The sequence below is a fragment of the Micromys minutus genome (assembly GCF_963924665.1).
Source record: "Micromys minutus genome assembly, chromosome: 25".
Lineage (NCBI taxonomy): Eukaryota > Metazoa > Chordata > Mammalia > Rodentia > Muridae > Micromys > Micromys minutus.
Genome location: NC_137960.1, coordinates 4,368,393 through 4,382,794, shown reverse-complemented (window position 1 = coordinate 4,382,794; position 14,402 = coordinate 4,368,393). Strand labels below are relative to the sequence as shown.

General features: G+C 53.3%; 1 protein-coding gene across 1 annotated transcript in view; it reads right to left on the bottom strand.

The window, feature by feature from the left end:
* Positions 1-3,702: 3,702 nt before the first annotated feature.
* The window catches only part of SCUBE3 (signal peptide, CUB domain and EGF like domain containing 3), a 29,853-nt gene continuing 19,153 nt past the window's right edge, over positions 3,703-14,402 (bottom strand). Inside the window, exons 11-23 of the mRNA XM_080938345.1 lie at positions 13,820-13,945; positions 13,475-13,591; positions 13,236-13,340; positions 12,932-13,048; positions 12,514-12,672; positions 12,094-12,309; positions 11,575-11,736; positions 11,201-11,368; positions 10,592-10,753; positions 10,238-10,435; positions 9,751-9,903; positions 9,571-9,650; positions 3,703-6,965 (exon numbers count right to left, since the gene is read on the bottom strand). Of these exons, the coding sequence (XP_080794471.1) occupies positions 6,816-6,965; positions 9,571-9,650; positions 9,751-9,903; positions 10,238-10,435; positions 10,592-10,753; positions 11,201-11,368; positions 11,575-11,736; positions 12,094-12,309; positions 12,514-12,672; positions 12,932-13,048; positions 13,236-13,340; positions 13,475-13,591; positions 13,820-13,945 (1,913 nt within the window). The 3' untranslated portion in view covers positions 3,703-6,815. The remainder of the gene's footprint in view (positions 6,966-9,570; positions 9,651-9,750; positions 9,904-10,237; positions 10,436-10,591; positions 10,754-11,200; positions 11,369-11,574; positions 11,737-12,093; positions 12,310-12,513; positions 12,673-12,931; positions 13,049-13,235; positions 13,341-13,474; positions 13,592-13,819; positions 13,946-14,402) is intronic.

Below are 14,402 nucleotides of genomic sequence, written 5' to 3'. Positions count from 1 at the left end.
GAGGAAGCCATTGCAGGTATCGATCTCTGGGTGGTTGCTGCAAAGGACGGTGACGAGGAGCCTAGAGGGGACGGGGCTCCGAGGGACGGTCCTCCCCGCGCCCTGTGCAACGGCGCCCTGACAGCCATCTCTGCTGGACGGTCCTCCCCCTGGGACTTCACCCAGAGGGACGCTTCTCTCCGCGCTCGGTCAGAAGGTGAACCGGGGCTCAGTACCCTGAGGGACTGAGGGACAGAGGGACGGTCCTCCCTGTGGACAGTCTCCCCGAGAGATGCATCCCGAGGGACAGTCCTCCCTGTAGGTTGTGGGAAGATACCCGAGGAGTGGGGTAGGGGGAAGGACAGCATTATGAAGGATGGCACCCTGACCGTTCTTCCTGCCGGACAGTTCTCCCTGTATGTAGTACTTACTGGGTTTTGTCCCATGTCCTGGAGCACGGTGCCCTGGGGAACGTGGGGGTTTATGAGGGACGGTGTCTGAGGCTCCCCTCTCCTGAGGGGATGAGAGGATGCTCCTCTCTGAAGGAAGGTTCCATGACCCCCCCCCCTCCTTTGGACTCAGACTCACTATGCATCCCGAGGTGGACTTGAACTTGTGATCCTCTTGCCTCAGCTCCACACCTGGCACCCATACTTTCAAGGCTCTTTTATTATCTCTCTCTCCCCAAGCAGGAAAGAACTGTGATTTAGGGTATTTTCAGAAACTTGAGAGAAAATGAGTTTCCAGCTAAAAATAAGTAGATGAATGAGGAGGACCCTCGGCCAGCGCCTGTAACTCCTGAGGTCTCAGTGTGGTGCGGGGATTTCCACCTGGTGCCCTAGTATATCCCCAGTGAGAGCCAGCCCTGCCATTCTAGCACAGCATGCACAGGGCCTTTCCAGGGTTTTACAGTGCGGATTATTGGTTAGAAATAACGGCAAGACAGCCAGACATGGTGGTGTGTAACTGTAGCCCCCTGCACTGGGGAGGAGAACCCAGGAGGGTCAAGAGTTCACCATCAGGGCTGGCAAGCCTGAAAACGGGAGGTTAATCCTTGGAACCGACATTGTAGAGAAAGAGCACCTGTTCCTCTAGTTGTCCTCAAACTCCAAAGGCACATGGTAGCATGCTTACACACACACACACACACACACACACACACACACACACGCATGCATGCATGCTCACAAATGCACACACATACTCAGTGAAAAAATTCAGGATCACTTTAGTTACCTGGTGAGTTTAAAATACTAGACTTCAGAATGAACCCTCACGTCTGCTCAGATCCACTGCCTTTAACGATATGAACACACATCTCTTCTTTGCAGATGCTCCTCAGTTCCATCTCCTCCTCCTCTCGTTAAATTACACATTTAACAAAAACTCAGAAACCATTCGTCTGAAGTAAGAGATAAAAGTTGGCATCCCATTATGTAGCCTTGGCCGGCCCGCATCTTAGTCTAGGTAGTCAGGCCAGCTTCAAACTCAGATGTACCTGCCTCTCCCTCCCCAAGTGCAGGGATCAAGGGTGTGTGTCACCAAACCCAGCCAAAGCAATGGCTCTAAGACATTTCAGGTCTGAAGAGTTAGTGAGGAAGCTGTTGTGGAGTGGAATTTTATTTTTTAAAAAAAGATTTATCTATTTATTATATGTAAGTACACTGCAGCTGAACTCAGAAACACCAGGAAGGAGACATTGGATCCCATTACAGATGGTTGTGAGCCACCATATGGTTGCTGGGATTTGAACTCAGGACCTCTGGAAGAACAGTCAGTATGCTGAACCATGGAGCCATCTTTCCAGCCTGGAATTTTATTCTTTTGATACCAGGAACCAGAGTCAAGGCCCCATGCACGCTAAGCATAGTGCTCTGCCGCTGAGGTGCAAGTAAAGGCCAGAGAGGGCACTGGCAGACAGCAGGTCTCAGCTCTGGTTCTGTCTTGAAGTTCACAGTTCTAGAAACACAACTTTTTATCACACTCACAGGAAGTCAGTGCATATACAATAGAAGGCTAGCACACTGATATTTCTAGCCACCAGCGGAACGGATCTTCTCCCCCTTGTTGATAAATCTGTTTGGACAGTCAGGTAGAGCTACAAAGTCACATGCATGAACTCTGAGTGTGGTGGCCAAGCAAAGACAACCGCATCGCATCACGTGGCACAAGAGGGTTCCGTGACCATGGAGAGGCTCCACCTATCCTCGTTACAGATGTTAAGGAGAAAGGTCAAGATTCTGGTGGGGCCAACCCAAATAACTGCTGGCCATGTTCCCCCTTGTCCAAGTCACACTAGAATTGGCTATATATACTGACCTGAGGTGGTTTTCGCACAAATGGCTGGGAACTGCTTGCTGTGGTCCATAGGCAGCGTGACAATGGCAGTGGCTGACCTCACCTGTGTTTCAGAACGTTGGCGTCCAAGACCATGTTCCATTGACAGAACAGTTGGAAGTGCTAGGAATGGGTGGGTCATCTTTTGGTTGGTTAATTTGTTGTTTGATTGATTTTAGTTTTTAAGCCAGGGTTTCTTGGCACATCTCTGGCTGTTTGAGAACTCACTCTGTAGACCAGGCTGGGCTTGAACTCACAGAAGTCTACCTGCCTCTGGCTCCCAAGCACTGGGATTAAAGGCATGTGATACCATTGCACGGTGGATCAGGACATCTAACCATGAATATGCCTGAGCCACTTGTATCCCCCCGCCTCTGTAGATTTTACTGCGGTTAGAGGAATAACACCTCAAACACTTATTTTTTATTGTCTTGTATTTGTTTTTGGGGTGTGTGTGTGTGTGTGTGTGTGTGTGTGTGTGTGTGTGTGTGTATGCATGCTCAAATAAAGGCCAAAAGAGGGTACCAGATACTCTGGAGTCAAAATTTTAGGTAGTAAAGAGTGCCCTTATGTGGTTGCTGGGAACAACTCAGGTCCTGTGGAAGAGCAGTAGTCTTAACTGCTGAGCCATCTCTTCAGCCCAGGAGAACAAAACTTTAAATATCCACTCAAGCCTCCTCCTTTTTTCTTTTCTTATATTTTTCCTTTTTTCCTTTTCTTTCTTTCTTTTCTTTCTTTCTTTCTTTCTTTCTTTCTTTCTTTTTTTTTTTTTTTTTTTTTTGACAGGTTTCTATTCTATATCCCTAGCTAGCCTGAAACTATGTAGATCAGGCTGGTCTCAAACTTAAAGAGATCCTCCTGCCTCTGCTTCCTGAATACTGAAAGACCTAAGCTGTTGTGCTCAGCAAGAGGAGGTTACCGATATTGCTTTTAAAGCTAGACAGGGCCAAGAATTCCTGGACATTAAAATCATTAGGAACAAGGGGAGGGAGGAGGGAGCCAGTTTGTCTGTCAGTGAGAAGACACTTTGGAGTGTTTAAGATCCTCCCTCCCCCAGCTATAGGACAAGCTGACTCTTTAGAGTGTTTAAGATCCCCCCTCCCCCAGCTATAGGACAAGCTGACTCTTTGGAGTGTTTAAGATCCCCCCTACCCCAGCTATAGGACAAGCTGTTGTGGCAGAGGAAACAATGCATTCTAGACCTCGAAGTTTCATTTAGTATTTTAATAATATAAAAAAGACAATACAAAATCCAAACATTCCTTTTTACAAGTTCAGATACATAATTTTCCCCAAGTGCAAAATACTCTGTGTACCACGTTGCTGCCGTCCGTCCAGACTGAGATGCTTGCTGTATGGGAGGCTGTGGAAGGCAGGTATAAATACAGTATTTTCAGATCTGTTTCAGCATTAAAAAAAAAAAAAAAAAAAGCTGTCCATGGTAATTATTCTCTGAAAGTTCAACTCACATAGAAGAACGTTTTGAGCTTGTCCAAACTGCTACCATTGTTTTGTCTTGGTAAGCCAATGGCAGAACCGGACATTTAGCTAGTCCTTCTAAGTTCTCAAAGGATTCCTAGTCCGAAGAATGGCGGAAAGACAGAGTGTGGCAGAGCGAGACAGGTCCGATTACCGGTTTCCTTCGTGGTGTCTGCTTAAGAGAGGAACCAGGCGGGGTAACGTGTTCTGCTCGGGGTCAGTTTCAACTTTGCCTCTGCTCTCCTGCTTTGAAGCTTGGCAGCAAATACAGACTCTTAAACATGCTGTGGCCTTTTCTTATATACTGAGATAATCCACGGAGTCACCTCAGACTCACATGTGGAGAGAGAGCACTTCCCAAATTCACAAAGACGTAGAAGTCAGAGCCCAGACTGTCCTCCCCGCCTCCAGGGAAATGAGCACAGCTCGGAGGATCACTGAAGGCTTAGGGTGGGCAGCTAAAGTTCAGGCCTGGGGTGTGGCTGGCCCGAGGACACAGAGGCAGAGGGCTAAAGAGACATCGAGGTGCTGCTGAGGATTGGACTGCCTGCTTGACATGTCACTGGGTCTTGTGCGAGGATTGATGAGGTGCTGTAGTTACCTCAAAAGCACCATAGCCCACAGAGAAGCTTCTGGGTCGAATCAGGAAGGGTTCCTGTTCACACCATCTTCCCCTTGCACACCACTTCCTTCTGGAAACCTCTTTTGTCTAACCTGTGCAGTCCAAGAAAGTCCCTGAGTTCCTAACTCCTCGTTCAATTCCCTTAGCCCCCAGAGTGAGGTGCCTCAGGGCCAGTATCCCCTGTCGGTTCAAGAACAGCTCTGCCTGGCTTCCTAACCGCCAACTTGGTTGACCATTGCAAGTCCCTGCGTGATCCCTTCCACTCATCTGGGTATCCGATAAGTCTAGTGGTCTGCTCTCTCCGTACGATGGATCTCATGTGCTGCCTCATGGGCCATAGGATAAATGATTAGAGGAAGTGTCCGTGCGCACGTGGTGAGACAGGGAAAGGAATGCAGAGAAGCCATACCCCAAGGGCGTACATTGGGAGGCGCTCTTACTGAGTGGCTCCCCAGGAGCTGGGCAAAAAGGCCGGGAGAGAGGACTTGCTTCTAGTAGGATGGTCAGTAGATTCAAGCTGTTCAGTGGTGCTTCTGGGGAAGTGCGGACCTCCCCTCCAAATGCCCATTCACCCCTTTTGTATGAAGCCCTTTACCAGCTTTACAATAGCTCTCTGACCCCCACCCCACCCTGACCAAGTTGGCTAACACGTCCAGGAAGCTAGCTTTGTTTGCTGTCGGCTGGTGGGGGGTTGGGGATCAGACCATTTGGTAGTTGAATCTCTTGACAGTTACCTAGAGTTGGACCTGAGGACTCATGGGTGGCTGTCCAGGACTAAGGCCTCGGGGGAACGAGAAGGAACAGTTGGAGATGTCACAGGCAGCAACTGGGCTAAGGGTGGAGCATATACGGAGCCTGGGCTCGGGCAGACTCCATTCTTCCTTTTGAAAAACAGTAGTCAAAACAGGCTTGAAGTCAGCTCCAAGAGGCAGGTGTCCAGTGTCAGGCACAGGTCTGGTTCTTGTCCCTTCACCAGCTTCATACATGGACAACTGTTCAATTCCAGGCTGCTCCAGCCTTCCCTGGACGCCTTGGGAGCTTGCGCTGGCCATCCCTAGAGTTTATCCTCTTCCATGCCGTGTCAGGGGAGAACATGAAGACAGAGACTGTCCCTGCTCGCACAAGATTCCTGACCAATTCTATCTGCATCCGTAACCACAAACCCAGAGATACAGGAAGGCAGGATCGGCCCAGTCAGGGAGACCAGAGCTTGTTTCCTGTGCTTCGGGCGCCGCTGAGGGTTTGCACCGCTGAGGGCTCTGCAGTTCCGGGTGGGAGATGCTCCAGCGCTTAAGGCTCCTGACAGTCAAACTGGAATTCCTCCACCCCCAACACACCCTTCTTTCCTGGGCAGCTATAAATAGGGTTATCCTAAGAGGAAAAAGAAACAAACAAAAAAACCAACCCCCCTCCCTCTAGACGACATTGACTCAAAATGATTGCACTTCTCAGATGTGGAGAGGGTGGGCAGGCGGTTTGCCAAGGGCACTCACACACTATTGCTGCCCACAGCCTGAGGCTAGAGGTAGGCAGCTCCAGGCTGGCTGCAGAGTGGATCCTCTTTGGTGGAGCCCACAAGCCACCTGGGGCTACAAGGGGAAAACAGCCATGGAACAAGGTCTAGGCTGGGAGGGTCAACAGTCAGGTTTCTTTAAGGACAGCACTTAGCAGGGGGAGCAGGCCTTCCCCAGGGAGCTCTTAGGTAGGGTGAGGGCCCAGCTGGGCAGAGAGGGCTGGCAAGAAAAGGGTTAGTGCTTGAAGCTGGCTTCCGCTTGTTCTGCAGGGAGCTTCTTTAGGTGACATATTTTCTTTGTTTTGGGCAATGTTTTAAAAAACCTACTATCTGTCCTGCAGAGCTATCTGAGAGCTTCGTATGTCCAGGGCTCCTGCCTACTGTTCTCCCTTACCCGCCAGGGGTTTGCCAGCCAAGTGGTATGGGAACACTTGCAAACCTTATGGAGTCAGCCCCAGGCAAGCAAAGAGCTCTACATATGAGAACGCCAACTGTGTGGGCACCCCAGCAGCCTGGTGTTGGCATAACGCTGCTATGTCAAAGGCTTCTTTGGCAGGACTCTGGGCTGTGAAGAGTCACTCTGGGGAGCACAGGGCTGAGGAGGGGGGTGTGTTAGCTCCTGGCTAGCAAGGCACCACACGGTAATGGTAGAGGAATAGGAGGTGTCTATTCCTTCACCTCTGGGGAAACAGACAGCACTGAATGACTTTTCCAGGAGAGAGACAGAAAGAAGACAAGGTAACTAGAAAGACAGAGGGAATAGTGCCTTGTGGAGTGATAGCTCTCCTCCAGGAGGAGAGGACAGGTCTTGTTTGCGGTGGGGGTGCCAGCTCTGAGGGCCAGGGAGGTGGGAGCTCGGAAACCTGGTCTTGGGCCCCGCAGGCACTATTTGTAAGGCCTCAGGAAGCTGGAGACTTTGGAGCGCAGTAGCTTGATGAAGGATTTTGGCAGCATCTCCTTGTGTTTCTCTGTGTACTTGAAGTAGTTTTGGGGGTGGGCCAGGACCTCAAAGAAGGCCTTGATAAGCTTCTTGTCCTGCAAAGATGGCAGGTGGCAGTTGTCAGCTTCAGTGGCGTGTGGGAGAGAGGAACACCAGAGCTCCTCTTCCTGACTAACAGCAGCTCACACTAAGCATGCCCAGAGGTGAGCTCTGGCCTCCTGTTCCTACCGTCTGCTCCCTTAGAGCCCTGCAGCTCAGCTAGTGACAGGTCTAGTCCTCTACTGCTCAGGCCCAGCCCTGACCCCACGTCCTCACAGCTGCAGCCAGCAGTGCATGCCCAGCGTCTGCTCAGCTTGCTGTCCCCACAGCTGCCACACGGAGTGAAGCCACCATAACCTCTCACCTGGGCTATTCCAATGGCTGGTCTTTTCCTTTCCTTTGTTTTATATGATGCTCAGGATTGAACCTACACCCACACACACACTAGGGTCGTATTCTTTTTTTCTCCTAGATTTACTTATGTGTATGGCGCGCATGCACGAGCGTGTGTGTATGTGTGTGTGTGTGTGTGTGTGTGTGTGTGTGTGTGTGTGTGTGCTCACACACCACATGCATGCCTGGTGCTTGAGGAGGTCAGAAGTATATTAGATTCCCTGGAACTGGAGTTATGGATGGTTATGAGCCACTATGTGGGTGCTGGGAACTGAACCCTGGGCCCTCTGGAAGAAGTAACAAGTTCTTACCTGCTGAGCTGGTTCTCCAGCCCCTGGGCAGTTCTTTTGCAAGTAATTCTATTATTGCTATAGTAGAATTCTGTTCTATTCTGTTATTCTGTAACAGCAATTCTGTTAGTGAGCTATATCTAGTTACTTGAGATAGTGTCTCACTAAGTTGCTCAAACTGGCCTACTTCCAAATGATCTACAACATGCCATCCTCCTGCCTCAGCCTTATGAGGTGTGAGCCACTAGGTCTGGGCTTGATCACCATGTACTTATCCTTGGCCCACCATAGATTTTTCTCCTCAGCCACAGTGGGCTGTTTAATTAGTCTACGTTATGTTTGAAATCCATTTTCTGTTCTCCGGTTTTCATTTCCTGAGATGAGACCCTGTTGTCTTGTGTGAGGTAATCTTAAACTCCTGGTTCAAGTGATCCTTGCGCTTGAGCTGCCTCGGTGGCTGGGTCCACAGGCGGATGCCGCCATGTCTGATGAAAGCTTATTCTTCTTATAATGATGACAATAACTGGCACCTGGAGCCACGCTGGGGCCTTGTGCCTGACAGACATTTCTCTGCCACTGGCTACACTCCAGCCCCTGCTGTGGCATTCGAGCTCTGTGTCACCTGTGTCCTGCTTCCCTCGCCCTGTGGGATGATGGCAGTCTTGGGTCCTTAAATCCACGGCACGACTGCCTTGCTCACTGGCCTGGCCTGTTTCTTACATCCAATATTTCCTCTCCTCATAGGCCTCTCCAGCTCACCTCTCTCGAGTGCCAGGCACTGTGCCTCATTAGGAAAGGCCATTACCACCTCAGTTTGAGTCCCAAGACCTACGCCATGGGAGGAGAAAACCAACCCCTCCAAGTTGTCTCCCAACCTCCACATTTACACATGCACACACACGCATAACTCCTGTGCCCACAGAGACCCAACACGGAATCTCCTGGCTTCTAGGCTGCACACAAAGGCATCTGAGATAGCTGGGGCTTCCAGCCTCTTCCTCCACTCTGACGGAGACAACTGTGCTCCGCTGGTGAGTCTCACTGACCTAGACCTCACAGAGGTCCCCCTGCCTCTGCAATCAAAGGTGTGCGCACCGGCACCGGTGTGGTTGCACTACTTTGTGAAATGTTTGAGGTGGAGACCGGTGTGTTGCCCAGGCTGTTTTCTTAATTCTTGGGCTCAGGTGATCCTACCACTTCAGCTCCTAAATATTCAGAGCCACATGTGTGCACCCTCACACACAGCTACATTTGATTTGAAATAATGGCTCAGTGCTGGGGAGATGGCTCAGAGGTTAAGAGCATATACTGACCTTGCAAAAGATGTGAGTTTGGTTCCCAGCACCCATACTGGGTGGCTCACATTGGGTGCAACCTCATCCCCAGGGGAATTTGACTCCTCTGACCTCTAAGCACTCACTCACACACACAGCCATGCAAACAGCTATAATTAATTACAAATAGTAAGGTAAAGGAAAAGTCGGAAGTTCTTAGTGTGTAGCCCTGGCTGTCCTAGAACTCCACACATAGGCCAGACGGCCTAAAACTCGGAGACCCACCCACCTATGTCTCCTGAGTGCTGGGATCAAAGGTGAGCCACATCATGCCAGGCGAGACTCAAATAGGCATCCCCAGACCCAGGGTGGTGTTTGTTCCTCAAAGTTAGAAATGTTTCTTTTCCTCTGGGCCTGTAATCCCCCCTGGCACGTAGGAGCTGGAAGTAGGGAACCTGGAGTTCAAGGCTAGCCTGGACTACTGAGAGTCTGTCTCAAAACAGTAAACGACACATGGCTGTACAGTCTGCCTTCTCTGCGGCTTGTGATGGACAAGGCAGAGGATGTGTCCTGTCCTCCCCCAGGAATGATGTGGCATGCTAACCGGCTCTGTGAGCGGTAAAAAGACATGCTGGGACTTAGCATTTTGCCTGCACATTGGTGCATTCCCATTTACATCGGCACCACAGTGGATGTTGACTTGCCTTTAGGATCTCCTGGTGGTTTTCAGAGGCGTACAGCCGGCCATCCCGCACTATGTCTTCCACCAGCTGCTCATAGTCCTCTGTGAAGTCAGCAGGGTTGGGGGCTGAGCGTGGGAACTCTGCTCTCCTGGTTCCCTCACAAGACCCACCCACCCCTCCACCTCTCCTGCCCTTGCTCACCATCGTAGGTCACATAGGGAATCTGGAAGCCGCGAGCGCTGTTGGCCTCACTGGTCTTGAAGTTGATCCAGAGTTTCCTGGAGCGGGCAGTGAAGGCAATGGGCCGCTCATAGGTCTGGCAGGTCTCGTACGTGGTGATGGAGGATGGGGAGGCTGGCAAGGCAAGCATCAGGTGAGAAGAGCAGGGGGCTGTGAGGCCATTACGTGAACGCACAGCTAGCTGCACATCCTCTCTCCCACCGTCCCCAGCTTATGCTACAAGGCTGACAGCTGCAGGATCACGTGCAGAAAGGCTAGGGTTAGGGTTAGGGTTGGTCAGGCAGCTGCACTAGCGTCCCAGCCCCAGGACTGGCTTCTTCACTGCTGTCCCCAAGGCTCCGCTCCTCTCGCATCTGCTCTCACCGGTTCCCAACTCCACTGCCCCACCTTTCTCTTTCCCAATCAGATTCCAACAGCCCAACCCTGAGCCAGCTCTGCAGTCACCCACAGTTCTTCCTCATGACCAGGACGTCCCCGCACTCGTCCTCAGATGGCAGGAAGATCTCGGGGACCACGATGAGGATCTTGCGCTTGGGTGGGGGGTTGATGTTCCAGATGCACTCCACGCTGGCTGGGTAGTTGCCCGGGTAGTTGGGGGACTCGATGTAGCCGGTGAACTCGCCCAGCTCCCCGCCACACTGCCGACCTGCAGCCACACCCCGGTGGACAGAGCGAGAGACGGACAGTCAGTGGGGGCCACTCACCAGCTCTGCTTGTCGCTGGTTTACCACGACCACCCCCTTTTCCATGTACGTGGCTCCAGGATCTCTCCCCACTTCCCACAGCCTGGCCTGCCACGTACTCTTGCACTGGGCCACACTGGTAGAGCCATCAAAATCAGTGCTTGTATTTCCTGGGCACCGGGTACAGAAGTTCTGACGGAAGTCCGGCTGGTAGGAGCCCACGGCGCAGCGGATACAGCGGTGGATGCTAGTGTTGTAGTAGTGGCCCGGGGAACACTGAACTGCAGGTGAGAGGGACAAGGGCAGACGCTAAGATGGTAGGAAAGTGGGCATCTGGGCCATGATAGCCAGGCACATTTGTCATGGAGAATCCAGACACCAAAGATTCCCAAGTTTCTTCCAGGTTCCCAGCCATAGTCTAAGGCCAGGGAAGAGAGACTTTCCAGAGTGGCTGGCTACAGCACCCCCTCTTCCTGCAGGCCCCGAGCAGTGGCAGACCCATACAGGAGCTCATTGGGGGATGGAAGGAACTGGCCACCCAATCTGCAGTGTACTCTGGACGGGGTCGTGGGGGAAGGGGGATTAGTCACTTTGTAGTTAGGCAGCTGGGTCTTCCCTTTTGGGGTCAGATGGTCGGGTAACATACTCAGGTCTGTGGAGGGGCTTGGAGATGTGTGGAGGGCAGCGGAGGACAGGGAGGCCCCTCGGGGAGTAAGTCACCTGCTCACCTTTGGTGTCACAGTCCTGGAAGGAGACTGCCCCCTCATGCTTGGTGGTGAGGCCTCCGCCACAGGGGAAGCACAGGGTTCGTCCCGCTTCAGGCTGATAGGTGCCACGGGGGCATGGCTGGCAGGGCTTAAATCCGTCTCCTGAATGTTGACCAGGGGGGCACTGACCTGCAATGAAGCAAGGGCCCAACTCTGATGGGGTTGGTCCAGAGGCACTCCACAGGGTCACCCAGTCTTAGGGAACAGAGGCATACAGACAGGACATCAACTAGGAGACTGGCCTGGAGCCTGGGCCTGCCCTTTGGGAAGTCCCATGCCCATGGGCATCCCAGTGCCCACCCTAGCCCATTCTGTGTTGTTTGTTCCCCTGGCACCTGCACACGTGGTGATGTTGGTGGCTCCAAGAGGCCCGTGGGCATCACTCCCAGGGCAAAGGTCGCAGGAGAGCTGCCCTTCCCTCTCCTGGAAGGTGCCCGCTGGGCATGGCACACACTGCTCCGTCTGGCCGTGGTAATACGTTCCCTGCGGGCAGCTGACTGAGGGAGAGTCGGCCGTGCTAGCCACCCCCCCCCCCCCCCCCGTCTCCCACCACCCAGGCCTAAGACTCCCCTTCCCGTTCATTTGGACATGGGAGATCTAGTAGGGAAAGAACAGAATCCTGCCTGGAGAGATCGGGATGTTAAGTCTGTGCCCAGGAGAACTGCTGGCCCTGCCTGTTATCCTAGATTTCAGCCTGGGACCAGGGAAAGGAGGCCCATATGCAGAAGGGTCTTTGCTACCTCATGTTCTGAGAGCAAATGGTCTTGCTCTGCTCTGAGCCAGGGCCAAGTTGGATCCACCCCCTCCCCCCACCCCCAGTTCCCACACCCTTGCCTCCCAGCAAGCTCCCTTACCACACTTGGTGCCTGCTCGGTGCTGCCCGGGTCTGCAGACCTCCACTAGCTCTGCCCGGTCCCCAGCTACCATCCCCGGCTTGTGGGCTAGCTCATAGTCAAGACCGGCCAGACGCAGCAGGAACCGGTCCTGGTTGATGGACTTTCTGAGCATCTTCAGGGACCCTTTCAGCCTCCGTTCCATCCGCTGTCGGAGGCAAGGCAGCCCGCAGCCAGCTGGTGATGGATGGTTGTGTGGGTCAGAGAGTGAGGGAGAATGGTCAGAGCAGAAGGCAGAGGACAGGGGCAGCCCTGGAGTCTGCTGTGCCCCGTTACACAGGCCCAGAGTTCAGGCACCCCCTTCCCTTGGCCTCTCTCTCTTGGATCCAGGCTGCATGCCCTCCTCATTGGCCCTCCACCCAACAGTGTCCCTAGGCCCACCTGTTGTTTCTTCTGCTCTGACCTCAGCTTCCAATTCCAGGGTGAGCCGGGTAACCTCCTTGCCTGGAGGGGTCCGGGCCCGTCTGCCCTTGCCCTTCCGAGAAGAGTCACACTTAAGGTGGATGAAGGTGACCTGGCAGTCAGAGCAGGGGGCACCACCTACAAGCAGAGGCCTTGTCAACCTCAGACTGTAGCGCCCATTGTAGACAGAGGGCTCCCTCCTGGCTCTCACTTCTCCATCCACCCCAGACAGCCCTGAGCCCGCCTCTGCCGCCAACCCTCTCCTGGGCCTTAGCCTACAAGGGCTTCTCCCATTTCTGTCAACAGCTCAGGGTACAGGTGACTCGCCAACAGAACTAGGCAGAGGGGCTGAGAGGCAGGCGGAGTTTGGTGGAAACCTCGGGAGGAAGGTCCAGACCTGGCCCTGGGGTTCTGCTGGCCTCCTCTGCTTTGCCTTTGTTTCGCAGATGCAGACGACACTTGGCGTCCTTGATCTTGAAGGAAGCCCTCTGCTTGACTGGCAGCACTGCAGCCTCTAGAGGGGTGAGAGAAGCTCAGCACAGCTCCTGGGCCTGGGGTGGCTTGCCATGGGAGGTGGCTCAAAGCTGAGCAGGAAGTATAGCGGGAGAGCAGGATGGCTACAGCCGAGGAGGGAGGGCTGAGGAGCGAGGCTGGGCAGCTAGTTACAGAGTAACACAGGAGGCTTTGGGGTGGGTGCTCACCGTGGCAGGAGTTGGAGATGGTGCTGTTCCCGGGGTGAATGACTCGGGCTGGAGCAGCCTTAGGGCTCGGGGTACCACAGCTCACTGTGAAACCATTCTCTGACTCTGAGAGAAGGGGACTGTCAGAGCTCTGACCCACCTCTCAACCCCCAGTGGCTGGAGGAATCCCAGGGAACAGAGGAGCTGCTGAGCAGCCAGTCTGCCCTCGCTTCTCCCCAAAGCCCAACTGTCCCTTATACCTGGCAGGAACCGGGCCCGGGAGGGGCAGGTCAGGGCACAAGTGTCTTTCTTGCCCGAGCGACTGCAGCTGAGCATGGCTTTTGAGGCTCCAGGACTGCTCTGACACTTCACTGGCTCTAGGAAGGGAAGCGAGATCTGAGAATATATATGGAGCATTCCTTGTCTACCTGCTCCCTCAGACGGTTAATGGGGAAAAGGAGACTATCTGCATGCCCAAGGAGGCGGGGCACATTTTAAACCAGAAATGTCCCTTCTGACCCTTCTCCCCTCACACCTTCCTACCAGACCCCAGCTTTCCCCTGAAACAGCATCGCCAGGTCTGTCCAGCAGAGGGCGCCACACACCTGTGCAATCCTTTCCATTCCAGTGAAGGCGGCCCTGGCCTGCTGGGCAGGTACATTGGTAGCTGCCAGGGGTGTTGATGCAGCCAAAGCGGCAGCCCCCCTTATTGATGCTGCATTCATCCACATCTGTAGGAGAAGGTGGAAGACAGACTGTCAGTGGTGGTAGAGGAGCAAGAGCCAGGGACTGGGCTGCAAGTGAGTGAGGAACTGAGCTATGCATTGGTGTGCACCTTGTGGAGATGACTGTGCATTTACAAATCTGTCAGTAGGCGGGGCTCACAACTACATCAATGGGTTCTCTGGGCTGTGAAGAGCTCAAACTTCTTTCCCTTCTCTACATCCCCAAAGTTGCCTTTGAGCAAGAGCCAATCCAACCAGACCACAGTTTCAGAGCCAGGGGCTAAGGGTGGGTCTCTGGGAACTGGGGGTGGGGGGGGGGGAGCAGGGTAGAATTAGGAGGCAGAGTCTGGCATCGGGAAGCGAAGGCAAGAGGGTCAGAGGTCAGGGTCATCTCCGCCGGCTGAGTGTGCGTTTGCAGCCATCCTGGGCTGCAGGGAGACCCTCAAACAAACATCTTGCTGCC